The sequence below is a fragment of the Aspergillus mulundensis genome (genome assembly GCF_003369625.1).
Source record: "Aspergillus mulundensis strain DSM 5745 chromosome Unknown scaffold_15, whole genome shotgun sequence".
In the NCBI taxonomy this organism is placed as follows: Eukaryota; Fungi; Ascomycota; class Eurotiomycetes; order Eurotiales; family Aspergillaceae; genus Aspergillus; species Aspergillus mulundensis.
The window spans coordinates 292,571-316,979 of NW_020797903.1; the positions used below are offsets into that span (position 1 = coordinate 292,571).

Sequence of the window (24,409 nt, forward strand, 5' to 3'; positions counted from 1 at the left end):
CAGTAGAGGCTTACGAGTCTGTCTTCGACTTTCTGACAGGGTCCAAGCTAAAGCTATACTTGGCCCTATTAATACCCCGCGTTATGTCCCGGTCTTGGGCTCTGCTACTCTGCTCCTGCAGTAGGGCAGGGGACCACGATAGGAAACCAGTGCGAACTAATTAAAGAGATACTAGTAATCTAACTAAGATAAGTCAATCTACCTAATCATCCACACCTGGCGACGAAGCAAAATCGTAAAGTGAAACGGGCTAGATCTTCCTCTGCGCCTCCCCATACTTGGCCATCCTCTTCCGCATGTCCTTCATATAGAATCGGACAGGGTATGTCCGAAGGACCCTGGGCAGGAACGGATATGTCGCTTTAGTCAATACCATCGTCGACTTGTACAGCCTCTTGCGTCCCTTGCTGGCCTTCAACCCGTACTCCTTCCTCAGTCTCTCCGGCAGCAGCTCAGCCGTCACAAGCCGAAGGGTTGGCATCAACGCCTTGAAATAGAATGGTATCTTTGGGTTGTAGAGCAAATCATGCGCAACGCTTCTTGCTTCATCACAGATTTCGAAAGTCGCTAGTTGCTCGTCCCAGTAGATCCAGAATGCCTCGCGGGTTGGCGGCCACATCTCGACAGGAACGCGAAGCGATGCACCCAGGACAACGTACTCCCGGTATGCTGCCTCCGCAGTTTCATCATCCATGACGCCAAAGATCGACTCGTATAAGTCGACGCCGACCGCGTATAGTGTCGCAGCAACCCAAAGCTGAGCACCGGGGTCGTCGGCCGTGTAACCGGGTCCGGTGACGGAAGCATGTGCCCGGTGCACGAGCTCGATGATCTTCTTCTTCTCGGCCGGGGTCCCGAACAGCATGCTGTAGACGTAGGTCATTGTAGTGCGCAGACGGTCGACCGGGCGGGTTGCGAAGCTGGAGTGGTAGTTCACGCCCTTTGCGACGCCTGGGTGTGCGACTTGCAGGAGGATGGCGGCGGCGCCTCCGCCGAGGATGATGGCTTCGCTGACGATCTTTTGGATGTGCTGCGGGTTGTTGAGGGCTGCCACGATGAGGTCGGTGTCGGAAGCGATGGGTTTGTCGTTCTGGGAGGAGGAACTAGAGGACGACATTGTGGTGGATAATTCGAGCCGTCAAAGGAAGTTAAAACGGTCAAGTTAAATCTGAGTAGGGAACCAAGGGGGGGTATTGGGCCGCTGGAGATACGAGCACGACCAGGGTAATATAAACCCATCTTCATCAGCAGAATAAAGACAACACTGAAGGAAGACAGCGGCATCATATGTATGTCCGTGCTACGAGCCGCGGACCGGGCTGCCGCGCCGCAGGGTCCATGGCGATCGCTGCATGACAGGCCTGGCCCAGTGACACCCGACTCGTGTCATCGAGTCATCCGTCGGTGGTCATCGCGTGAAAGCACCGGACGATTGAACTCAACGATGCGGGGTGAGGGGGATGGTTCGGATTGATGCTAGGCGGAAGCAGTGAACTGGAATACGGCAGACTGGATCGACATTGACAAAGCGTAGAAGTGGCAAGAAATGCAATCTACCCTGCCCAGATTAATATAACTATCCTGGTCAAGGCCGGCGTCGCTTGAATCCCCCACTGCGCGTCCTCGCTCCTTCCTCCTTCGCATCCGACAGAACCACTGCAGGGTGTGCTTCACACTTCCGTGTCTCTCCAATGTGAGCGAGCTCACCATGGCCGTGGGAGATGCCTACAAAGCTCGAGTTGCTGAGAAGCAAGCCTTCGAAATTGCGCCTGGGCCTAACCGCTCCCAAGTCAAGGGCAAAGGCGCAGAGATCGAGCATGTCGAGGCCGTGGCATACAGCGCGGAGAAGCACAAGCCCAAGAAGCGGCAGCGACTGAAACGGCACTTTGCAAAGTACTGGTGCTGCTATCTGCTTGCAGGCACTATCTTCCTCGCAATCTTTTTGCCGGTCTTGTACGTGCTCAGGGCGTGGTCCAAACGCATCGCTAATGCTGATAGCTTCCTCGTCGCCATCCCAGCCATTGCCCAACGCATCGTCGAAGACACTTCCCTCCCCGTCTACGGCGCACACATCACCAACCCCAAGCCCGACGCGGTTACATTCACCCTCGACACCGGCCTCACCATCCCGCTCGGCTTAAGCGTTCGACTGGAAGCTTTCGAGTTGAACCTCTTCAACCGCGACTCCGACCCTGAGATTACATACCTGACGGTCCCGGTCCCGGAGTACAAGATCAAGGGAAAGACGAACATTACCCTGACCAGCGACGATACGCCGGTGCTTGACGAGGATGAGTTCGTCAGGACGTTGACAAAAGCGGTTTACTCGAAGAGGTTTACAATGTCCGCGATCGGGAAGACGACGGGCCATTTGGGCGCTATCAAGGCGGGGATTACGTTGGACAAGGATGTTGAGTTGGACGGTATCTCGTCTCTTTATATTGATTTGCTTCGGCTAACGAGAACAGGACTGGACCAGCTGAGCGGCTTCTCTATTGACGAGGCTGCCCTTGTCTTGCCTGCAATGGCTGACGGTTCGAACCTGCGCGGTAGGGCAACGCTGCCAAACCACTCCGTCGTCACCTTTGCCCTGGTATCACCTCCGTCCAATTTCCCATCGTTATGTACTGACTGCGACAGGGCAACGTCACGCTCAACCTCAAATCGGGTAGCATCGTCCTCGGCACCGCACTTCTCCCCAACGTGACGCTCCTCCCCGGCAACAACAGCGTCGGCTTCACTGGCAAAGCAGACATCAACTCCGCTCTGGCCAACATCGGGCCCATACTCTCCGCGCAAACCGACGCGCTCAAGAACGGTGAGATCGAGCTCAGTGCCTCTGGGAATCAGACCATGTTCAACGGCGAGCACATACCATATTTCGAGCAGGTGTTGAACGATCTCACGATTACGGCCAGAGTGTCGATCCTGAAAGTCGTCCTTGATACTCTTGGTGACTTCCTGGGAGAGGGATCTGATGGTGTCATCGAGCAATTAACCGACATTCTCGACAGAATAGATTTTGGAACGCTTTTCGAAGGAGTAGACTTCAACTCGCTTGTTGGAAGTGTTGGCGATATTATAGACAACTTGAATCTGGGCGCTTTGCTTGACGGCGTGGACCTCAATGCACTGCTGCAAGGCATTGACTGGGCGAAGGTGGTCGATGCTCTCCGTAGTATCCTAGAGCAACTCGACCTAAGCTCATTCCTGCAAGATCTTGACATAGCAGGTCTGCTACAAAGCATCGACTGGACAAGCCTGCTCTCCAGCTTCGCCTCCATGCTCCAAGACATCGACTGGGCCTCCCTTGCAACAACCCTCAACACAATCGTCAGCCGCGTCGACTGGTCAACCTTATCTGAACAACTGCAGCCAATACTAGATAATCTAGATATTGGCACATTCCTATCAAATATTAACTGGGGCGTGATAATCGATAGCATCGCGCCTATCATCCAGAACATCGACCTCGGCGCTATCTTCGACAACATCGACTGGAGCGCAGTGCTGCAAGGTGTCGGCGATGTTCTCAGGAATGTCAATCTCGGTCAGCTCTTTGAGGGCTTCATCGAGGGCTTGAGCAGTTTGGATCTGGGAGATCTGTTTGATTTCGATATTGGCGGGGTGAATGTCGGCGACGTGCTCGGTGGTATTGCAGACTCGGCGAATGGGACCAGTATCGATGAGGCTTGGGGGGATTTTATGGATGCGTTGGAGGATTTTGGAAGTAGCAGTGATAGCTAGTCATATATTCAATCATAGGCGCTATATTTGGCATAAATTACAGCCAACTGCGTAGATCATAGTCTCTCGCGAGTGACACTAGTCTCCGAGATCTAGGTTTGTATAGCATATCCATGGATATTCCTTTAGCATTTTGAGACCGCACTCGATCTAGGGCTAGACAGGCTAGGCAGGCTTGATTGTCTTCCACCGCTTCCGCCGCCTCAATGTCCGTGATGCCATGCCATCCCTAAGAATCATCCATCCCTTTCCACAAACCAGTAATAGATAACCCATTACAAATCTACTCCGGAGACCATACATCCTGAGCCTGGACTCAACGCCGGGCTGGAGCGGGCTGGCCCGTGCCGTGCCTTGGGCTACCCTTCCGGCCTTGTGGTTCGGAATCGTCTTCCACTGCCTGTACAACATCTCATCGGATTCTAGGAATGGTCTATCTATTTCTAGAACGGATGTATAATATGCCCATTACAAATTCAGGTACATTGGTAAGCATGGACAGCTCTATTCTGCCGTTCCGTATCCGCTTTCTGGGCTTAAATTCGGGCTTTTCCTTCTTTTACCTCTTTCTCTTCTCTTCTTTTCCTTTGCCTACATCCTAAGATCTTCCTCTCCTCGTTACTCTTTTTCTTCTTTCCGTTTTGTGCTTTTGGTTTCTTGCTTTCTGTTTTGTGCTTTTTGCTTTCTTGGTTTCTTGTTTGTGCTTCTTGTTTTCTGTTTTTGGTTTTTGGTTTCTTGCTTTCTTGTATGTATGTATGTACGCATGTATGCTTGTATGTATGCCTGTATGCTTGTATGTATGTATGCTTGTATGTATGCTTGTATGTATGCTTGTATGTATGCTTGTATGTATGCTTGTATGTATGCTTGTATGTATGCTTGTATGTATGCNTTGTATGTATGCTTGTATGTATGCTTGTATGTATGCTTGTATGTATGCTTGTATGTATGCTTGTATGTATGCTTGTATGTATGCTTGTATGTATGTACGTACGCTCGCGTCTTCTCTACTTCTTCTTGTGCTTTTGTTTTGCTTTTGTGTTTTTTTGTGCTGGTTGCTTGCTTGTTCGTGTACTCGCTTCTCGGCGTGCTCTTATAAGGGTTATACACTTGCTTGCTTGGTTCTGGCCTTTGGTTCTGGCTTTTGGTTCTGGTTTTTGGTTCTTGGGTTTATAGTACTTTGGGTTCCCTTTTGGGTTCTTGCTTCTACTTCTTGATTTGGTTCTTGGCTTATTGCTTGCCTGGCTTCTTGATCTTGGTACTTTGGGTTCCCTTTCGGGTTCTTGCTTTTTCTTGCTTTCAGTACTTTGTGTTCCCTTTCGGGTTCTTGCTTTTTCTTGCTTTCAGTACTTTGTGTTCCCTTTTGGGTTCTTGATTTTGGTTCTTGACTTTCTTGCTTCCCTTGATTTCCTGATTTCAGTACTTTGGGTTCCCTTTCGGGTTCTTGCCTTTACTTCTTGCTTTTCTTGCTTCCAGTACTTGGTGTTCCCTTTCGGGTTCTCAATATTACTGCCTCATTTTGTCTATCTGAATTATACTACATCCATTTGTAAGCTAACCGTGGCTAAGCACGGTACACCGCAGGATTCCACACTCGTCACACCAATAATAACTCAAAAACATCTTGGGATCGAGCCCTCAAGGTGTACACAGGATTATCGTCACCGTATTGAGGGCTCTCCTGTGTCTCGGACTTGGATATCTGTCTACATTGCGCTGCTTCGCGGCGAGAAAGGCGGCTCGGTGAATGGCAGTCATGGCTGGACCTGGCTACTACAGCGAGGCTAGGTACTATCTTTTACCAGGTGGCCATTAGCGCGGTCCTACCGTATCCGCAATCTCAGCCGGGAGATCAAAATGGCGATTGATTCGCGGCGTCCTTTGAGCTGATCTTGAAGTATTGACGATGGCCGAGACAGTGACCTTGAAGCTGCGGGGATTGAAATCAATCATAAGGTGTAGCGCTGGTATTGGGGAATACCGTTGTACCTCAGCGGCCCGGGGGACTGCTGTGCGCCCCGTCAGCCTGAGATACGGAAATGTAGCGCTGTTGATGCGAACGTCATCGAGTGGCCCGCGTAGCTAGAAAGGTAGTACCAACGTTTGTTGCGCAAGGCTAGCATTGTCCACCTCCTACACATAGGTACCTTAGTGTACTGCACTTGCACACTCGCGCGCGCCATCCGGACGCTCGGCGCAGTCGCACCGGGCCGGCCCGCGTTGTGTCGGGTGTGGCCGGGTCCGAGCCGAAGCCCGAGCAGCAGCACTGGACTCGAGTTAGGGCTACCCGGGACTCGTCGTGGCTTCCAACGCTGCTTGGACAAGACACTCTAGCCTCAATGCTTTCGCCTTCTGCTCCAAACCAACAGTCCGCAATGCTCAATTGACACCTTCGCATGGCATAGGCAATATTTCACACAATCTCGACATTGCCGCACCAATCACCAGTAAAAGTAAGGCTAGGATATCCAGGGTCAACCGGATGGTTTTGTCACGTAGGTGCTGTATTAGGTAATCCAAAGAGTGAGGAAGATGGTCTAGGCCTCGCTTCGGTCGTTATTTTTCTCCGATCACCTTATCTGTCTTGCAGACACCATTCGCAACATGGAAAGATACCTCCTTATTCAGTTCTACCGTACGTGACCTACCTAGTGGGGGTCACCGTAACAGTAGCTTGTTTGACCTCTAGCTGCTTACTTACTTGGTCGAGAACCTAGCTCTAATTCGATACAGACCATGGAGGCGCTAGCCTTCATTCCAACATTCCAAGAATCCTCAGCGCAGTGAAAGAATCTACAGTGTGGATCTATCCCATCTGTATCTCCGGTACCATATAGCATCAAGGAGTCGTGATCTTCTTAGCCAATATTCAAGAGAATCCACGAAGTGCAATTTGTGTCAAGAAGCAAAATCCCAAGTACGACAGGCACTGCCTAATCTTTCCTGAATAATACCCTGGGACCACCTAATCCCCCCTATAGCACTTAAACGAATTCAGCATAATCCCCCTAAACGCCGGGACAAACAAGCGAGCACCGAGGGTCCTAGTATTCTTAAGATCGCCAGTACCGCCCCCATTACACGCATCCGACCTAAAGCGGCAAGGAAGGCAAAGTTAGCTTAAAATTATTCCTTTGAGGAAAAGGGGGAAAGTGAAAGGAAAACATACCTCCAAAATCTACACCGATACCCATCCGGAATATCGGCGCCCTCGATGCCCTGCGGGAACTCGTGCTTGTTGCTGTAATCGAGTTTCTGGCATTCGGTTTGGAGAGTGATTCTGCGGCGGAGATTGTAGTCGTCGGGGCGCAGTAGGGAGACTGTGATTCGTTCTGGGTTGGGTTTTGGCGCGGGGGATGCTGCTGCAAGGTGGAAGGTTGCGGCTAGCGCGGTGATGGCGATGGTGAGGAGTTGGAAGAGATGCATGGTGTTTAGTGTGAATGACTTGAGTCTATGTTTGAGGTTGTGGGGGATAAATGGGATGTCTATTTTATCTATCTGTCGGAGGGTATGGTTCTTAGGTAATGGACCCTTGTGTCATGAGAGCCAAGGAAGCTCTTTCAGCATTAGCTTCTGTGTTCTTTGTCAGGTCTGCAAGGATATGATGGATTGGTGGTGATATACTAACAGGATCATGAGGGCATGCCGGGCCCTGGTCGGGACTTTCTTCTTGGACCCCCACCAACCAGAAAGAAGGCTGACCAATCTGAGCTTTCTTTGCCCCTTTGTATAGTTCCGGTAAGTAGATCAAGGCTGCAGTGCACGTGTCACCGGGCTTTCACGGAGAACAAAGAATATGTGTCATGTGGTCTCGGTCTGAACAATGCCAGTAGCTGGTTTCTGGATGTCCGTTCCCTGTGGTCTTGAAAGAACCAGCTTCTCTCCTGGTCAGGTCCTCTGAAACCCAGCTTTGCGAAATGAAGTCACGCAATACAGGCAGCAACTGGATGACCTCCCCTGGACATGGCCAAGGTAAGTATTATCCCTCCTATACACAATTAGTGTATGATTAATTGTCTCATCACAGCTATAGTGCACGAATACCTCTACCACGTGCTGTAAGAGTTTGCTATAATAGCTAGCTCTCTCCGAAACGTAATCTATCTGAGAATACCCCCTTTACTATGGGAACTATCAAGTCAACTTCCCGTCTTATGTCTTCATGGTTTACGGGTTTAGTCTACTTAGTCTCTGTCCATATCTAGCCCTGGAGTTTACCAGGACTCCCCATCTCTATAATAGCCCTACAGACCATTTAAAGGTGGCACCACCGACGATCTCAGGACCCCAATCCCTGTTCACCTCCTGACAATAAGACTTTGCTACACTTTAACTTGATCGTTATGCCCATTTGGATGCTCGCAACAGCACAGAAATTGATTAACGACAGTGTACAGAAAATGAAAAGACTTGCTGAGAGGTGATATAAAAGCTAACTGACGAGGGAATATACACGTAGTAGGGTAGAGGGTAGGGTAGTTCTGAAAAACCTACCAAAGACATCCAAAGCACGGCGGAAGGTGCATGCACTGCACTGCTCATTCTTCTTCAACCTTCTTCAACCTTGCCTTAGCTAGGTAATACCAATCTAGCCCTTACCTAATTCTTATAACACTTAAACGAATTCAACACCTTCCCCTGCCTCGGCTCAAACACCTTCCCAGGCGCCTGAATATCCGGCGTGCCATTGCCATTGCACGACTTGGACCTAGACACCGTCAGCATATCACACCCTAATTCCTTTCAAACAGGGGACCTCGGGACAGGGGCGGACATACTCCCAAAACCGACATCGATACCCATCCGGGATACTGAAACCCAGCACCCCATTCACGAACTTCTTGTCGTCGAGCGCCACGCACTCATGCTGCACCGTTAGCCAGATCTGCACGCGGTCGTCTTTCCTGCTTTGCAGGCTCGCTGCGATCCGGGTCCCGTCTTTGCTGACCTTTCGCGTCCAGGTGTCGGCCGGGAATGCCCCGTTGGGATCGGGGCCCGGGGCGGGGGCGGCTGCTGTGACTGCGGCCAGCGCAGTGAGGATTGTTAGTGGGAGGGAGAAGTGCATTCTGTATGCTGTACGCTGTTTTGTATATGACGTAGAGTCTTTTCAGGTTGGTTTGAGTTTGCGCGTAGTGAAACGAAACGTCTATTTTTTCGATGGGGGGTGTTGATTCTTATATAGCACTCTATAAAAGCTGAAGGGTTAGCGTGGAACAGCTGGAGGTCATGAGGGATCTCCCATACAGAAACTGTTTCAGTGTCTGGATTCTTTGTTGAGATTTCGAGCTGATTCACCTGAAGAGGTCATGGGAGCTGTTCTTTGTTTCTTTGCGTCTTCCAAGATACAGGATGTGAAGTAGGGCTTACAAAGAATATAGGCTTTTTGATATGCACGCATCTGTTAGCATAAATATCATGTGGTCTAGGTCTGACACACTGTAGTCCTTCAATGTTCGATTGTCTAAGTAATGTCCAATGACCTGGTCCACAATGTTGATATGCCTTGACCGACTCAATGACGAAGTTGTTGCCACTTTTTACAGGTGCCCAAGGGACGGGGATAGGCAATGTCCCCAACATAGGAGAAGGGGAGCGGCGATTGCCACGGGTCGTTCTTTTCACATCAAAATCAGACCAACTTTTGGCTGGACTAGGTGCTGCCCTCCTACAGGTCTTCAACGCCAACTCCTCCTCGGTATCTCCGAGCTCAAGTAAGTGCATCATACCTAGGTTGGAAGTATAGTTCTTCACGACTCTGCTAAAAGTACTATAGAGGCAAGAGACGTCCACGGTCTACTATACCTTAACCTCTGGATCCCTGGCAACCTTAATCTATATAAGCCTAAACATCAGGCGTAAATATAAGCCATTTAAACTAGGGCAACCTTGTGAGAAGTACAGCACATCTCACCCGGGAAAACAGAAATAAAATAATTCAAGCTACTATCACCTCAACTCAGAAGCAAGCATATCAACACATAACAAATACATACTACCAACCCCCTACCTCCTCCGTACGGTGCCATCCTATGCACCCGCCCCGCGAGCCCACTCCAAACCAGCCCCCTACCTCCTCTCTAGCACCCTAAACCCAAACATGCTCCTTATTCTTATAACACTTATAAGAATTAATCTTCTCCGCCTCCTCGCCAATCGGACGACCAGGCGCAAAGATATCGCCCGTCCCACCCCCACGGCACCAGCGGCCCTCCCAGAAGCGGCAATGGTGTCCCTCGGGGATCTGCACGGCCAGCAAGCCATCGGGGAACTTCTCTTTCTCAAGATTCATGCATTGCTTCTGCAGGCCGATTGTCACGGAGTAGCTGAATGTCGGGGCGCTTTTGAGGCCGATGGTTATGTAGTCTTTGTACTTCTTGCCGTAGTAGTCGGTTGGGGCGGCCGGGGTGACGGTTGTGCCTGCTGGGGCTGGGACGGGGGNGGTGAGGGGGAGGGTTGCGGCCAGCGCGAGCCCGACGAATGTTAGGGGGAAGTGCATTGTGTGTGGTGTTGTGTGTGTAGTGTGGAGGGTGTGGTAGATGGGTTGAGGTGATGAGTATGAGTATTGAGAGTTCTATTTTTGGTGCGAAGGAATGTTCTATATACCATGTTATATGTTAAGCACTCGAGATACAACGTATAGGAGGAGGAGTCTTTCAACGCAGGTGACGTTTGAGGGTTCTTGGACATGCCTTGAGCGCTCTTTGTGTCTCTTTGTGCTGGCTGGGGCGAGGGTGTCATGAACGCATGTCAGGTGGCCCATGTATAAAACACTGAAGGCAAGTTTCATTGTTCAGTATTCAATATTCCAGCGTCATTATGTTGGATCAGGCTGAGCCAATCAATGCTGGTGTGTCTTTCTGATCTGGACTTCACCAAACCACCATCAGAAACTGAAGCATAAATTGATGCCGAACCTTTCGATGACCTGAGTCGCCGTTCAGGCTAACCTGTCATTGCCGCTGTATCTCCATGGTCGGGCATGACCTCGCCTTTGCAAAGTCTGAAACGGGAGCGCCTGCAGGAACGAATGCCGACCCGCCTTGAACATGGCCAATTGAAGTTGAGATTTCCAGAAGGTCACAATTTCTGCGCCCTTTCAAGCAGCATCGACACATCTCCCTTCACCTCCACCTCCACCTCCACCTCCATTGACAGAGGCAGAGGCAGAGGCAGATGCAAATCGACTCTTCGCGCGAATCCGCGGCCCAAACGCAACAAGAACCCACGGAACGAGCGTCAAGGCAAAGCCCTATAGAAGCATACCGTCAGACAGGACAACCGTCCACATACCAAACTGGAACCTCAAAAGATCTGCAAAGGAGTATACATACAACACCTCCCAAAATGCTCCCGGCAACCCCATACCCCAAGTCCTCAAACATAGCATTCGTAACGAGCGGGAAGACGCCGCCGAGGATATTCCTGCCTAGCCCAGCATCCATCAGTATTTCCTTTCCAGGCTTACTTTCGTACATGGGAAGTGGGCATACAAAACGACTGTGCGGCAATCGCCGAGCTCGCGAATTCCCCATACGCATCGGCAAGGTAATTGAAGGTAGCGAGGTAAATCGCGAAAATGCCCGCGATGGCGCAGCCGATGCCCAGCGTCGGAACGATCCAGTGGATTGTTGGCTGTGCGGTCCAGCCGAACCAGAAGAGTCCAATGGGTAGGCAGACGGACTCGATGCACGCAAAGTACAGGCGGGACTCGGGCGACGTGTTGAAGAGGTTGTATTTTCGCGCGGCCTTGTCCTGGAAGATGCTGAGGAGGGTTGCGAGGGTTGCAGAGACCAGTATCACTGTGAATACAGCGCCGGTTTGCTCTAAGGTGAAGCCGTAGGTCGTTGAGAAGACGAGCGGGATGGAGCCAAAGTTCAGGTATAGGACTGCCCAGCTGAAGGCTACCCAGAGGGAGAAGGAGGAGACGACGGGCTCGGTTAAAAGGAAGGCTGTCCGTATCAGCTGAGGACGATTGTTGAATGGCAAGGAGTGGAGGCTTACAGAACGGCCTCGAGCACGACAGCACCAGCTTCTCTCCGAGTGAAACTGATTTACTCAAATCACTTTCGATGCGATACCGGACACGCACCGGACCATTGTTCCGTGGACCATGTCCAGAGCCAGTGTAAACGCCACGACAGCCCTTCTGTTCCATCTCCTCAAAGTACTCGTTCATCCTATCCGCCCATCGCCCCAGCAAAACACTCTCCCTCGTCTCGTCAAAGAAGAAATAAAGCAGGACAACGAAACACGCACTGACGATGGCCTGGGAGTAGTAAATCCACCTCCAGGTCGTCCTAGATGCTATTATACTGCTCACGAGGGGACCGAGGCCGGTTCCGAATAGAGTGGTTCCGGAAAAGAGGGCCATGGGAACGTTGCGCTCATGGTCGGCGTAGATGTCGCTGATGACGCCGCCGACGATAGAGGAGAAGGAGGCTGCGCGTTGGTGTATTAGTCGTCGGTGATGCAAGATAAGTCGGACGTGGTCAACGTACACCCTGCTACACCCAGAAAGAAGCGTCCAACCAGCAAGCCAGGAAGGGAGTTGCTAGCTCCGCATCCTGCAAGGCAAACTAACCATACCAATCTTCCATTAGCCATTGAACCAAGTATCCAGATAGTTGTAGATAGCGCGTACCGGTGAACAGCACCCCGCTCCCCAGAAACACCGGTCTCCGTCCCCAAGCCTCCGAAAACGGGGCAAGCAGCATCGGTGTCACGGCAAACCCAAGCGTAAACAGCGTCGTTCCCAGGTTATACGGCACCCTAGCAACCCCCCAGTCGCGGTGTAGTTGGTCGAAAGCCGGTGAACACTCGCCGGCGGCATAGGCTGCCATGACAGTAACGCCGCAGGCGATCACGGTTGTGAGGGACTTGCGGGAGGAAGACCATTTGGTGGGAAGGTCGGGAATTCGCATCGGTATGTCTGGATGAACGGGAAGAGGGGCCTCGGTGTGCTGCGTCTTTTCCGTGTCATCGAGAAACGGCGGAGAATGCATGCGGATTTCGATGTGTGGATGGGATCTGGGATCGAGGTATTCGATCGGGCTGTCAATGTCACAGTGCGGTTTCACTGAGGACGCGGGGTAAGATGGAGGCAGAGCCTGGGCCTGGTTGACTGAAAGGGAATCCATGAATGTGAATTCCGATGACGAGTCCATGGGAGGGATTGGATGGGATGCGCAGCTGCTTATAACATCGATAGTTAGGTAGACAGAAGGGAAAGGTCGGTGGGGAGCAGCGCCCAAAGGAACAGCCGGAGAGGGTAGCCTGCTCCCCGTCATCAATGGACTGGCTTTGTAGACGCAGGTCATTATTGGACAGGGTCTCGCTCAATCAGAGCTCAGGCCGGCTCGGAGTCGTCAAGCAGGTTTGCTTGCAGCGTGGTAGCAGGAAGAAAGACACGCGCCCCGCCACAGAGATTCCTTCCTTATTTGGAGAGTATATAGTGCCCGATTCACTACTTATCCTGCCCACCACTATCAGGGCCCACAACATTCCCTACGTCAGACCATCTGCTTATGCACAGGAACACTATCTACATGCACAGCCCCCATCTTGGGCTCTTTCTCCTTCTCATCGGAGTTACTTTCCGCCTCCCCCGTCGGTCTATCAAAAACCTCGGCGATAGTCTCCAGCGTCTTCCCAAACGTCTCCGGAAAGAAGAGATAAAACAGGACAACTTCAACAAGCAGCCAAGCCACGTAAACAAGGTAGTACTTCCAGCCCAGATCGTCCATGCCAATCGGGTTCACAAACTGGTTGAAGAACAGCGCCGCCTTGTTCGTGAAGATCAGGACACTCATCCCCGTGGCCCGGAGATTAAAAGGCAGGATCTCTGATGGATACAGGTAGAGCGTTGGGTTGAGGGCCAGGTTAAAGGTGGTGTAGTAGATGAAGATGAATGCCAGAGCTGCTTTACCGGCTCCGTCCAGTTCCAGCTCGTTGTACACCGCGATGCCGATGGTGAGAGCGCTGAATGTCAGCCACATTCCAAGACCGCCTCCGACGAAAAGCCAGCGCCGGCCGATTCGCGCTGCGGCGATGGCGGCGAGGACAGACGTGGCGTAATTTGTGCAGGTTATGGCGCCGTTGATCTTGAGCTGCTCCCTTGGCTCTGTGATGCCGATCGTTTGCAGGATCTTCGACAGATAGTATGATACCAGTCCGTTGCCCGACCACTGTCCGGCCACAGCGAGGATGATAATGATGAGCAGCCGCTTGCGGTTCCCGGGCGTGGCAAAGAAGAGCTTGAGGCTGTTTGTTTCAACCTCTTGCTCTGCGCGGAGTATCTCTCGGATCTCGTAGTACTCGGCAACCACCAGCTCGTCGTTCTGTTCTCCATTGGCGTGATACTGGACGAGAATCTGCAGGGCGTCCTCTTCCCGCCCTTTGTGGATAAGCCATCGAGGAGACTCAGGGAGCAGCCAGATAAAAGCTACTTGGAAAACCGCTGGCATTCCCTGCAGTAGCGTAGGAGTTCTCCAAGACCAGGAACTGTGAATCTCCAATGTACCGTACACCACCCAAGCACATATCAGTGAGCCGATGTAAAAGGTTGTTGCATAGAGCGCCGTGACAAAGACTCGATGGCTTGGATGCACCAGCTCGGAAATCAGAACAGGCCCTGCCGTCAAAGCGAGGGTGATCCCAAAGCCGACGATGATTCGAGAGGTGATGAAAGCGGCCAAATTGTTTGAGGCCGTTTGGATGGCCACCCCAGCAATCATGATGATGCTGCCGATGAAAATGGACCATCGGCGGCCGTAGCGGTCGGATATGATGGCCGAGAACGGGGTGGACAAGATGGCGCCGAGGGGGTACGATGCCGACATAAAGCCCAGGATAGCTCCCGTTGGGTGGTCGAAGTATTCCTGCCAGTTGGGTACTGCCGACAAAAACATCAGTCAAGTGAGGCAGGTTTACCGCAGCAGAGGACAAACCGGATTGCAAGCCATTTAGTAAGGAACTGTCATATCCGTTTGTGACGCATATCATCAAGCAGGCAGGGACAAGGATGCTGTACAGGCGTATGAGCGAGGGATTCATATGCCAGCCTTTGCCATCCTCCGCTGCCAGGATCTCAGCAACGGTCCGATTCGGCCGGTGGTCCAGTGTGCTAGGGGCCATAACTCTCGAAGTCGTTGGTGACTGAGAGGTAAAAGGGGATGTCCAAGAACGATACTAACGAACACAGAGCAAGGAAATCGGTTTCTTTCCTGCTGGCAACACATGCATGGTATTTATACAGGATGGCCAAGGCATGGCACGATCTCAAGTCAAACGGGACGAGTGGTCTTGCGAGCCCGGTACCGCGGGGGGAGCCAGAAGTCGGGGAAATCCTGGGGAGGCGAGAAGCAAAAGACTCCGCACAGTGGAAGACTGGCCATGCCGTGAGACCAAAGCAGGGCTAGAGAGCCAGACCCATGGCTGGCGCTGTTTAGCGGCGCGGAGACACGGACTTGGCGCTCTCTTCAGCCGGTGGGGCATCTCGCAGACCGGACAGCGGCCCGTTCTCCGGTGCTCTCATCGTACTGTATAAGAGGTAGGAGCCGGAGACAGTCTGGAGCTACATGCGGGGTTCGTTCTTGACGTCTTCATCTTCCTTTCTTTTCATTTCCTTCGTTTGCCGACAAAATGGGCGACGCTTCCATGAGGAACATGAGCGCGGCTGAATATGCAGCCAGTATGCTCCCTCAGTTAACTCTGGAGGAGAAGGTAAAGCTCCTGGCCGGTGCGGACATGTGGCGCACCAACGCGATTCCCCGCGTTGGTATCTCGCAGATGAAGTGCTCCGATGGACCGGTCGGTGTACGCGGCGGGCAGTTCACTGACGGAGTGACGGCGGCATCGTTGCCTTCGGGGTATGGCGCTAGAGGTTGTTGAACGCGGTTCTTTTTGACTGACCGTCTCAGTGTCTCTTTAGCAAGCACATGGGATCCGGAATTAATCGACGAGATGAGCACCATTCTGATCGCAGAGTGTCGCAGTAAGAGCATCGATGTTTTGCTTGGGCCTACAGGTAACTCAGTCAAACCCGGTCCATCATTGACTGTCCGCTAACAGTTTTCTCAAACTGCAGTCTGCATTCCACGAACGCCCCTCGGCGGCCGAAACTTCGAAGCGTACAGCGAGGACCCCTTTCTGAGCGGGAAGCTGGCGGCGCGATACATCAAAGGGATCCAAGAGGCCGGCATCGCAACATGCATCAAGCATTTCGCTGCCAACGACCAGGAACACCGGCGCTTCTTCGTCGACGCGCAAATCTCCGAGCGCGCTCTTCGCGAGATCCACACCCAGCCATTTGAAATCGCAGTGCGGGAGAGTAACCCATGGTCTCTGATGACGGCCTACAACAAGGTGAATGGATCGTACGCCTCCGCGAACAAGCATCTTCTTCGCGATATCCTAAGAGAGGAGTGGGGATGGGACGGCGTTGCAATGAGTGACTGGTTTGGAACCAATACAGTTGTCCCTTCGGTTGAATACGGGTATGAAGACTTTTTCTTGTTTTTTCATAGTGCTAACCGCTTCGCGAGACAGACTAGACCTCGAAATGCCAGGTCCCGTCAAGCGGAGAGGGAAGCATCTGATTGAAGCACACAAGCAAGGCCTAATCAGCGAAGCCCGGATCGACGAATGTGCCACTCGGATGCTCAAATTGCTCCACCGAGTTGGTAAGAGTTCAGAGCCTGACTGGAAGGAACCCGGAGAAAAGGCAGTCGATCTCCCTGAGCACAGGGCAATCATGCGCCGTTGCGCGGCTGAAGGTTCGTAACTCGAGTATCTCGTCGGGGGACAAGTGGATCCCTAACCTACCTTTCACACAGGAATTGTCCTGCTCAAAAACGAAAAGAACGTCCTTCCACTCGATATCCGCCCGGCAATGCGCATTGCTGTGATCGGGCCCAATGCCGGCAGGGCAGTACAATCCGGCGGCGGTAGTTCCGATCTCTTACCCCACTACAGAACAATCCCGTTGGATGCTATCAAACAGGCCGTTGACGAGGCTGGTGTGGGCGCGGAAGTTGCCCATGCTCCGGGGATGCAAGGCCATCGGTACATACCGTTGATGAGTCCCACTGTCATGAGAAACCCCGTTACCGGCGAGTCGGGGTGGGTATTGTCCTTTTGGGCCAATATGGACCATTCCGGCGATATTGTGTACGAGGAACATCGGAAAAGCTCGATCCTGGTCTGCTATGATACACTGCCAGAGAGCCTGACGACGGGGGAGAGGTATTCATATAGAGGGCGTACGATTCTCACTCCCAAGACCACTGGGAAGCACTGGTTCTCGCTCTCGTCTTGTGGTCCTGGGCGGCTCCTGCTGGATGGGAAAGTTATACTTGACATCCCACGACGATGGTGGTCGCCCAAGTCTCCGTTGTTTATGAGTTACGGGTCTCCCGAGGAGCGCGTCCAGATTCACCTGGAAGCTGGTAGACAATATGAATTGACTCTGGATGGAATCAGCCGTGAGCCTGAGCCTTACGAGTTCTCGTTCACAGGTGATCTTCTGCGAGAGGAGATTCAGGACGGCGGGCGGGTTGGTTTCTTGGAGGAAGAAACCAGGGATCTCATGAGCGAAGCGGTGGATCTGGCGGCGAAGAGCGACCTCGTCATCATGGTTGTTGGCAAAGACCGCGAGTGGGAATCTGAGACCAGTGATATGGTTTCGATGAATCTGCCCAAGGAGACAGATCTCCTCATCTCCAACGTCGCTCAAGTCAACCAAAACACAATTGTTGTCAACCAAACAGGTTCACCAATTGCAATGCCGTGGCTCAGCCAGGTTCGAGCTGTTGTCCAGGTGAGATCCATCATCACTGACTCAAATGGCAGGAAATCAAACTAACATGCGTCAATCATTGTAGGCATGGTACCAAGGTCAAGAACACGCAAATGCCCTCACCGACGTCCTCTTCGGCCGGGTGAACCCTTGCGGCAAATTACCCATCACATTCCCCAGAGTCTACGAACAGAATCCATCATCGCTCGACTACCCCGGCCACAACGATCGCGTTGTCTACGGCGAGGGCATATTTGCCGGGTATCGATGGTGGGATCGGCTCCAGATCGAGCCTCTCTTCCCCTTTGGCTTCGGTATATCATATAGCACATTCGAGTATTCGAATACCAGAGTCAGCGCGACAGAGCTTCAATTCTCCGAACAAGGTTCGGAAAGTATCGAAGTAACGGTGGATGTGACGAATACTTCGGATGTGGTCGGTAAAGAGATTGTGCAATTCTATGTGTCACCCAAGACGGCTCCTCGCTTAACCAGACCCAAAAGAGAGCTTAAGGGATGGAATAAGATGTTGGTCCGGCCGGGTGAGACTGTAACGGCATCGGCGATCTTGGACTGGGTTAGCATCGCCTACTGGGATGATAAACGACACGAGTGGGTAGTCGATGGTGGTGCCGTATTTGAGGTCATCGCAGCGAGACACTCGCGTGATATTGGTGTGGTGGCGGAGTTCCAGGTAGGCAAGCCTGCCGCCAATCTCAGATCGTCACGTTTCACTGTTCTGGCGGATTAAAACGATACGAAAGTGAAACAGGAGACCGTGTTCAGGCAAGGTGCAGGTGGTCTGTGGGTTGAAGAACGTGAATGTACCAAGTTATCATAGGGCTTCCTTCCGCAGCCCGAGTATGTATTCTCATCGTACAATGTCCACAAAAGATCGAGCCGGCAGCATCAAGTCAGGGCAGCGCTTCCAGGAGATATCTGATCCAGTTTCCGCAGCAGTTCCATATCCTGAGCAATCGTTGGGCTGAGGTGGGAAGCGTCCATTTCGACTCGTTCTTGAATACGCCAAATGACGTGCCAATCGGCAGGTAATAGGGAATGAAGATCGGGTCTCTTTTCCACCAGTCGCAGCAAAATAGCTCCTGCAAAGAAACTGATCACTTATCAGCATTTGGTCCGGCTGCTTACGTAGACACAGCGTAACTGGATAGTCGGACAACGTACCATCGGATCAAGTTAATCGGCATCGGAATTGCTCGGATACTATCTCGCAATATGCCCTGGCGCAAGACTGCCTGAAAAGTAGCCAACAGGCAGAGCTTGGCGTTTTCGTGAGCTGTTGCGGGGATGGTGCTCTGTGGAGGTGTGTTCAGTAGGGTATAGAGGAAAGGGCGCAGGATGATTGTCTTTGCAGCACAATAGCGGGCCCTAAGAGCACCGATTGCTCGCTCATAAGGCGATGCTGCTCGGCGGGTTGTCAGATCCTCGTCCTGCCACGGGTTCATATGCGCCAGGGTTGGGAAGGTCAGCTCTGCGGGTAAATGTTGTCTCCAGAGTTCCAGTTGGTGGTCTAATTCTTCGATCATCAACATAGAGGTGGAAAAGCCGGTTGAAAGGCTTGACGAGGCAGCTAGGCCAGCTGGTGAGATGTTGCTGAGGATGTCGTGTCGATTATGACGACTCCCTGAGACGCCAACATCAGTAGGTCTTCATTATCAGCTTGAGATTTGCGACACCAACCATGGCCGTAAATGTTGGAGTGAATCCGATTGAGCAATTTCCGTAGCGCTAAATGAGCAAGAAAGATCATGCGATGCAATTCGCGAGGCTCATGAGCGCTGCGGCTCTCACTAAATGGAAAGGGAATCGTGTCCTCATACCGGCTGATGCCGCTGGCTGGAAGCTCGAATTCTGCGAGGAGCTGACTGGAGTCATGTTAGAGATTGTCGGGTTTGACGGAGCGGGAGCCCATACCTTTCATGGACGTATGCCACCCAATATATCTGAATTTCAGTTGGACTCGGCCGAGGGTTACTGCATCACATGTAAACTAACTAATCGTGAAGGTTTTAGGACCATTATCGGACTTACCTCTGGAGCAGGATCATGATGATAGTACAGGCCCGTTGCACCGCCTGGTAGTGCTCCAGGACATTAATCTGCTGCGAGTAATATAACCTAGCGAAGCCGTTAGTCGTCAGTGCAGCACCAAGGGTTCGCTCTCAACACATACCCGGTTAACAATAGAGCCTGGGCAGCTCGCCAGGACACCTCTGCACTGGATCGAATTTTGAGGGACAATTGGGACAGCCGGGTATTCGCTTCGTCTGCGTCTAGGAAGGCTTTCGAGATACCGCGAGGGTCATCCGGAACGCCGAGCTCACCCTGGTCTGTCAGCGCCCTCCCACCCAAAAAGAGAACCATCAGGACGGTACAGATGTCGAGCTCAGAAGTGCTTGCCCCTGTAAGAACTGGACCCAAAATGTGATCAGAGAACTCCGATTCGACCAAAAGAGGCGAATATATCGAGAAGTCGTCGAAGAAGGCCTTCTTGAGGCATTGTATTTGCGAGAGTGTGAGACTGCTCAACAGGGTTTCGGGTGCCGTCGCCTTTTCGCTCCAGAGCAACTGCCAATTGCGGGTGTCTCGCTTGTTGTGCTCCGTGATTTCTGCACGCAGCCCATACATAGTATCCAGACGGTGAAGACTGGCTTGGAGACAAGGCCAGAGGAGGATATTCTGTGGAGCCGTACTGTGATGTAGAGGGCTGGACGGCATAGGAGAGTCCGGAGTGTCGACAGTCGCACTCCGATACGCCGGAACAGAGGCGTGCGCATTCTCCGGGGACTCTATCCTTGGTAAAGCAGCAGATTCTTCCCTCTGCAGAAGGGCGCGTAAGCCATCCATCTTAGCCTCCAGGCTTGCCAGCGACTCGCGGATGTGAAAGAGCGTCAAATCCTTCCTATCAAGAAGATTAGACCGGCTTCTTTTTCCATCAAGACGAATAGTGGCCTACTTCACCGAGGGGTTTTTGTATTGGCAGGCAAGCTGGAGCCGGACACAACGACCGCATTGTGGTTTCCCTTCATCGCACTTGGCTTTCCGTTGTCGGCAAGGCTCGCACGCCTGTCCGAGTCGATTAGAATAGATAGACTCTCGCCGCAGGGAGTGATTGTACGTTGAGTGCTAGCCGTCTAGTGACGCCTGACCCAGTCGGAGCATTTCCGTCCTCGACCGTTCCGGCAGACATTTTGTCGTGGACTCCTCGCCAGTTTCAAGGATGGACAGCGCAAACTCTTGGTGACAGTCAGGCGGCTTGAATGTTAGCCACTCCCCACTTTGGAATCGAGACGAGTTGCGTACCTCCAGTTGAAACTTCCCATGAGTGGAGTGAGCGGCAGCCTCGTGCGCCGGGCAATGGTTGATCCGCGCCGGAGGACCATACACGGGAAATGAAGGCTCTGAGATCCATAGGCATGATAAAATACGAAATCCTAGGGTGGTCAATGAAGATAATGCGAGTGGCAGCTACATATGGCCTGTGATGGAGATGAAAAGTTGTTAAGTTGTCGGCAAGGGAAGCAAACGACGGCCCCTTCCTCATCTTCGGGTAGGGTACAACTAGACTAGACTACGAAGTACGAAATATATCAGTCAAAATAATATCCTGCAGATTGTGTCTCTCCTATATTTCTCTGAAGAATTCCTTGCCCACGAGAACAATCAAACTTCCTCGAAGACCTGTGGAGGTCATAGTTTAGTGACATATGGTAGTTCCCTTTCCATCCGCAAGCGATAGAAACCCTGGCGAAAATATATAAACGAGAAAAGACGATGACTTTGTGAAGGTTCCAACATATGTTTACCATATACCATTAGGCCGGAAATGCCAGTTAATATTTAGGAGTAGCAGGCGAGTCGCTATACCCGCATTATACACCAACTTCCTTGCATAAAACCAAGGGGATTCTTGTCTCAACAATGGATCTGCGCCAAGAACCACGGACGTACAGACCAACTATTCACCTTAAGGTCTCGCTTAAGTATATGTAGAACGCAGGATGAAAGACTAGGAAGCGAACCCCGGTGAGTGCACGTATCCCGCCGGTGCGCTGGGCATCATTTATTCCTAACGTCCAAGGGTCTAGGGGTACAGGTACTCTGCATAGTGCAGATCATACGGTTAGCACGGAGCGGAGTAGGAATCCTTTGGGCTATTTATGTCAGTGACCGGTAAATACAGACTAGGTTGAATAGGAAAAGGGTCCTTTTCAATCTCAAGTTCAGGGAATATGGATAATTTGATCAGAGAACGCTAAATAGCGGCGCAGGGATCTAGCCCCGCGTTTGATTCTGGACGGGGTGCATATTACGCCGTACGGAGTACGTTGTGTGTTTCAAGGATTGCAGGGTTCTATTCCTCCTGAGCTCAGCATAACCGGGGTGTGCCAAAAAATTTCAGTCATTATAGTCAACAATCTTGAGCGTCAATGAGGTGATAGATAGTAGAAAATGGGAAGCCGGTGAATTGCCCTGGTTTCAGGGGACTCGAAATATCTGTTCCAATTCCGACATCGACTATTAAATAAAGAAACAAAATAGGTAAAGAAAGTGTCCATATCCAAATCATAAATCAATAACCCCTTGGTGGACTCGTGCTGGCCGCTCTATCCGCCAGTACCTCAACCGTCTGCTGAACATCGACCGTTTTATGTATTCCACCTCTGCTTTTCCTGCCAGCAGGATTATCAACAACAGCCCCCGCCGCACCCGCATGCGTGATCAGCCCGCTCTCATCCGACACGAGCTCATGGTCCTCCGGGTCACGGCGTGACCCAGTCGTGTTGGAGGGTGTTGCTCCCTTAACTTTGCTGAGCTTCATATCTGTGCTCTGTTGTTCGTAGTAGCCGGACTTTGATCGGTAGCTGTGGTTGCGGACCTTGGCGATCAGGATGTTGAGCGAAGGTAGGCAAGCGCAGATGAGACCCATGCCACCTTCAGCGTTTCTATTCCTGCAGTCAGTATATGCTCTTGTATGACGGATTAGGAACGACTGCATACCCTGAGAGAATGACGCAGATGAAGAAGATTGTGATATCGGGGCTGCTCCCATCGCGCAGCACAAGCACGATCCGATAAATGCTAAACGCAGTGGCCAATCCACCGGCCGAAAGCATTCCAATGACACGCAGTTTCTTGTTCCGCGACATCTGCAGCGACCATGTCAACGGCAGCGGCAGGATGAGAATCAAGATATCCGAAACCATACTGATTACCGAATCGGCGATCAAGGCGGCGCGCTGGTCGAGACATTTCGCATTCGGATCCATTGTCCAATATCCAGGAACAGGATCGCACATTCGAATTTTCACAATCTCCGCAATCACGTAGTAAATGGTGATGGCGGCTAGGAAGCCGTAGATGAAGCGCACGCGACTCTTGTAGGGCGAGAAGATCCGGACCAGGATAGAAAGGAGGGCGATCTTTGTGAAAAGGGCCATTGGGCAGTAGAGGACTGTGGCGATGTAGCAGAATTTGCGGTACTCGGTCAGGGTGTCAACGTCTGTGTAGTGAAAGCCTCCGCCGTACTTGCCGACTAGGTATATACTGTTAGGACAGTGGAATGAATGAGAGGCGTAGGTAGGACAAACCGACGATAGCGATGCCGCAGTAACCCATGAAGAGGACCTATCGTTGCAGGTTAGTTTGGCTCGATGGTCGAGCGAAGCAATGTACTTGCCCATGCCGCGAAACATGTCCCTATACTCGTTAGCAACGACCAAGAACCGGGTTCTGATTGGCGACATACAATCCTCAATTCCAGCCCACTGCCTGTACCAGGCACGGATGCCGAAGCGCAGGATGACGAAGAGGGTAACTATGGGGATGCAAAGACATTGTGTCACAAGGTTGATGGTGTGTAGAATATCCGGCCGGTCATCGTGATTTGTTGACATGACGCCAGCTCAACCCAGCATTCTTCTGTCCAAACCAGATCTCGCCGAAATCGAAAGTAAAGAGCGACAGGGAAGAGGAAAGAGTGGATGCCCGATGGCTGAAGTATCCAGCGGGGTGCAGGGGAATAAGTAGACTCAAGAGGTCGATCTGCAAGACGACTCGGTTGCCCGACTAGGGATTGAAGGATTGTGCAGGTCTCAACACTGAGATGGCTAGTTTCCGGCCATTTGGGACTGGCAGAGGAGGAGAGGCGAGCAGGGGGTGGCCGGAAATGGAATGAAAGAAGAAGGCCCATCGAGCTGAATGGATGACAGACGGGAGACCCGACAGAGTGGACGCGGCGATCAGAAACTGTCATGGCTGACCTCGCATTTGCCTCTGCTCAGGCCCACTGCTGGCTGGTCTTGTTCCACCGACGGTCCCCACCGCTCCCGAGGGCCGCCATTCCCAGTAGGGAGTCTGTTCAAATTTGTATGGTAATGTACATACAATTCGTAACAACGCTCCTACTGGGGCTGGTCTTTGTTGGGACTTGGGAGATCTCAAATTTCACTAAGTCAGCCGCGCGAAGAAGAACAGTGGCCGTCGAGGTACTGGTACTTCATTTTCTATAGGAAACTGCATATAAATCGAAGTACCTGTATCATGAAGCTATTCAAAGGTCTATCTGCGTGGTGTTCGGCTAGGAACAAGGCCATCGACGCGTTGGCAAGGCCGTTAACGCGCTGGCAAGGTTATGGAAGTGCAGGTACTTGGTTTTCTATAGGGAATCGCATATAAATCGATGTACCTGTATTTGCGAAGCTATTCAGAGGTCTATCTGCGTGGTGTTTGGCTAGGAATGAGGCCATCAACGCGCTGGCAAGGCCGTCGACGCGCTGGCAAGGTTGTGGAAGTGCAAGTACTTGGTTTTCTATAGGGAATCGCATATAAATCGATGTACCTGTA

General features: G+C 51.9%; 9 protein-coding genes across 9 annotated transcripts; 2 read left to right on the plus strand and 7 right to left on the minus strand.

Annotated features, from left to right (window-relative positions):
• Positions 1 to 250: 250 nt before the first annotated feature.
• On the minus strand, positions 251 to 1,117 carry DSM5745_10409 (oxygenase MpaB family protein; the record flags this gene model as incomplete). Its single annotated transcript, XM_026752425.1, has 1 exon — positions 251 to 1,117. The coding sequence occupies one exon, from the start codon at positions 1,115 to 1,117 to the stop codon at positions 251 to 253; it is 867 nt and encodes a 288-aa protein (XP_026598868.1).
• A 591-nt stretch (positions 1,118 to 1,708) lies between these two features.
• Positions 1,709 to 3,747, plus strand: DSM5745_10410 (DUF3712 domain-containing protein; the record flags this gene model as incomplete). The annotated part of the gene is made up of 3 exons (XM_026752426.1): positions 1,709 to 2,423; positions 2,469 to 2,593; positions 2,641 to 3,747. 3 exons carry the CDS (start codon positions 1,709 to 1,711, stop codon positions 3,745 to 3,747), a joined length of 1,947 nt encoding a protein of 648 aa, XP_026598869.1.
• A 2,965-nt stretch (positions 3,748 to 6,712) lies between these two features.
• On the minus strand, positions 6,713 to 7,173 carry DSM5745_10411 (uncharacterized protein; the record flags this gene model as incomplete). The annotated part of the gene is made up of 2 exons (XM_026752427.1): positions 6,713 to 6,839; positions 6,917 to 7,173. The coding sequence occupies 2 exons, from the start codon at positions 7,171 to 7,173 to the stop codon at positions 6,713 to 6,715; spliced, it is 384 nt and encodes a 127-aa protein (XP_026598870.1).
• A 1,173-nt stretch (positions 7,174 to 8,346) lies between these two features.
• DSM5745_10412 (uncharacterized protein) lies at positions 8,347 to 8,812 on the minus strand (the record flags this gene model as incomplete). Its single annotated transcript, XM_026752428.1, has 2 exons — positions 8,347 to 8,455; positions 8,526 to 8,812. The coding sequence occupies 2 exons, from the start codon at positions 8,810 to 8,812 to the stop codon at positions 8,347 to 8,349; spliced, it is 396 nt and encodes a 131-aa protein (XP_026598871.1).
• A 2,031-nt stretch (positions 8,813 to 10,843) lies between these two features.
• Positions 10,844 to 13,064, minus strand: DSM5745_10413 (MFS transporter; the record flags this gene model as incomplete). Its single annotated transcript, XM_026752429.1, has 6 exons — positions 10,844 to 10,996; positions 11,079 to 11,173; positions 11,238 to 11,696; positions 11,749 to 12,186; positions 12,246 to 12,323; positions 12,389 to 13,064. 6 exons carry the CDS (start codon positions 13,062 to 13,064, stop codon positions 10,844 to 10,846), a joined length of 1,899 nt encoding a protein of 632 aa, XP_026598872.1.
• A 192-nt stretch (positions 13,065 to 13,256) lies between these two features.
• On the minus strand, positions 13,257 to 14,880 carry DSM5745_10414 (uncharacterized protein; the record flags this gene model as incomplete). The annotated part of the gene is made up of 2 exons (XM_026752430.1): positions 13,257 to 14,638; positions 14,694 to 14,880. 2 exons carry the CDS (start codon positions 14,878 to 14,880, stop codon positions 13,257 to 13,259), a joined length of 1,569 nt encoding a protein of 522 aa, XP_026598873.1.
• Positions 14,881 to 15,387: 507 nt separating this feature from the next.
• On the plus strand, positions 15,388 to 18,293 carry DSM5745_10415 (beta-glucosidase H; the record flags this gene model as incomplete). The annotated part of the gene is made up of 6 exons (XM_026752431.1): positions 15,388 to 15,614; positions 15,666 to 15,772; positions 15,833 to 16,241; positions 16,294 to 16,520; positions 16,581 to 17,563; positions 17,628 to 18,293. The coding sequence occupies 6 exons, from the start codon at positions 15,388 to 15,390 to the stop codon at positions 18,291 to 18,293; spliced, it is 2,619 nt and encodes an 872-aa protein (XP_026598874.1).
• Positions 18,294 to 18,451: 158 nt separating this feature from the next.
• DSM5745_10416 (fungal specific transcription factor domain-containing protein) lies at positions 18,452 to 20,753 on the minus strand (the record flags this gene model as incomplete). Its single annotated transcript, XM_026752432.1, has 8 exons — positions 18,452 to 18,656; positions 18,728 to 19,187; positions 19,244 to 19,428; positions 19,478 to 19,537; positions 19,595 to 19,681; positions 19,737 to 20,465; positions 20,525 to 20,629; positions 20,713 to 20,753. The coding sequence occupies 8 exons, from the start codon at positions 20,751 to 20,753 to the stop codon at positions 18,452 to 18,454; spliced, it is 1,872 nt and encodes a 623-aa protein (XP_026598875.1).
• A 1,383-nt stretch (positions 20,754 to 22,136) lies between these two features.
• Positions 22,137 to 23,182, minus strand: DSM5745_10417 (uncharacterized protein; the record flags this gene model as incomplete). Its single annotated transcript, XM_026752433.1, has 3 exons — positions 22,137 to 22,509; positions 22,565 to 23,099; positions 23,155 to 23,182. The coding sequence occupies 3 exons, from the start codon at positions 23,180 to 23,182 to the stop codon at positions 22,137 to 22,139; spliced, it is 936 nt and encodes a 311-aa protein (XP_026598876.1).
• Positions 23,183 to 24,409: the final 1,227 nt, after the last annotated feature.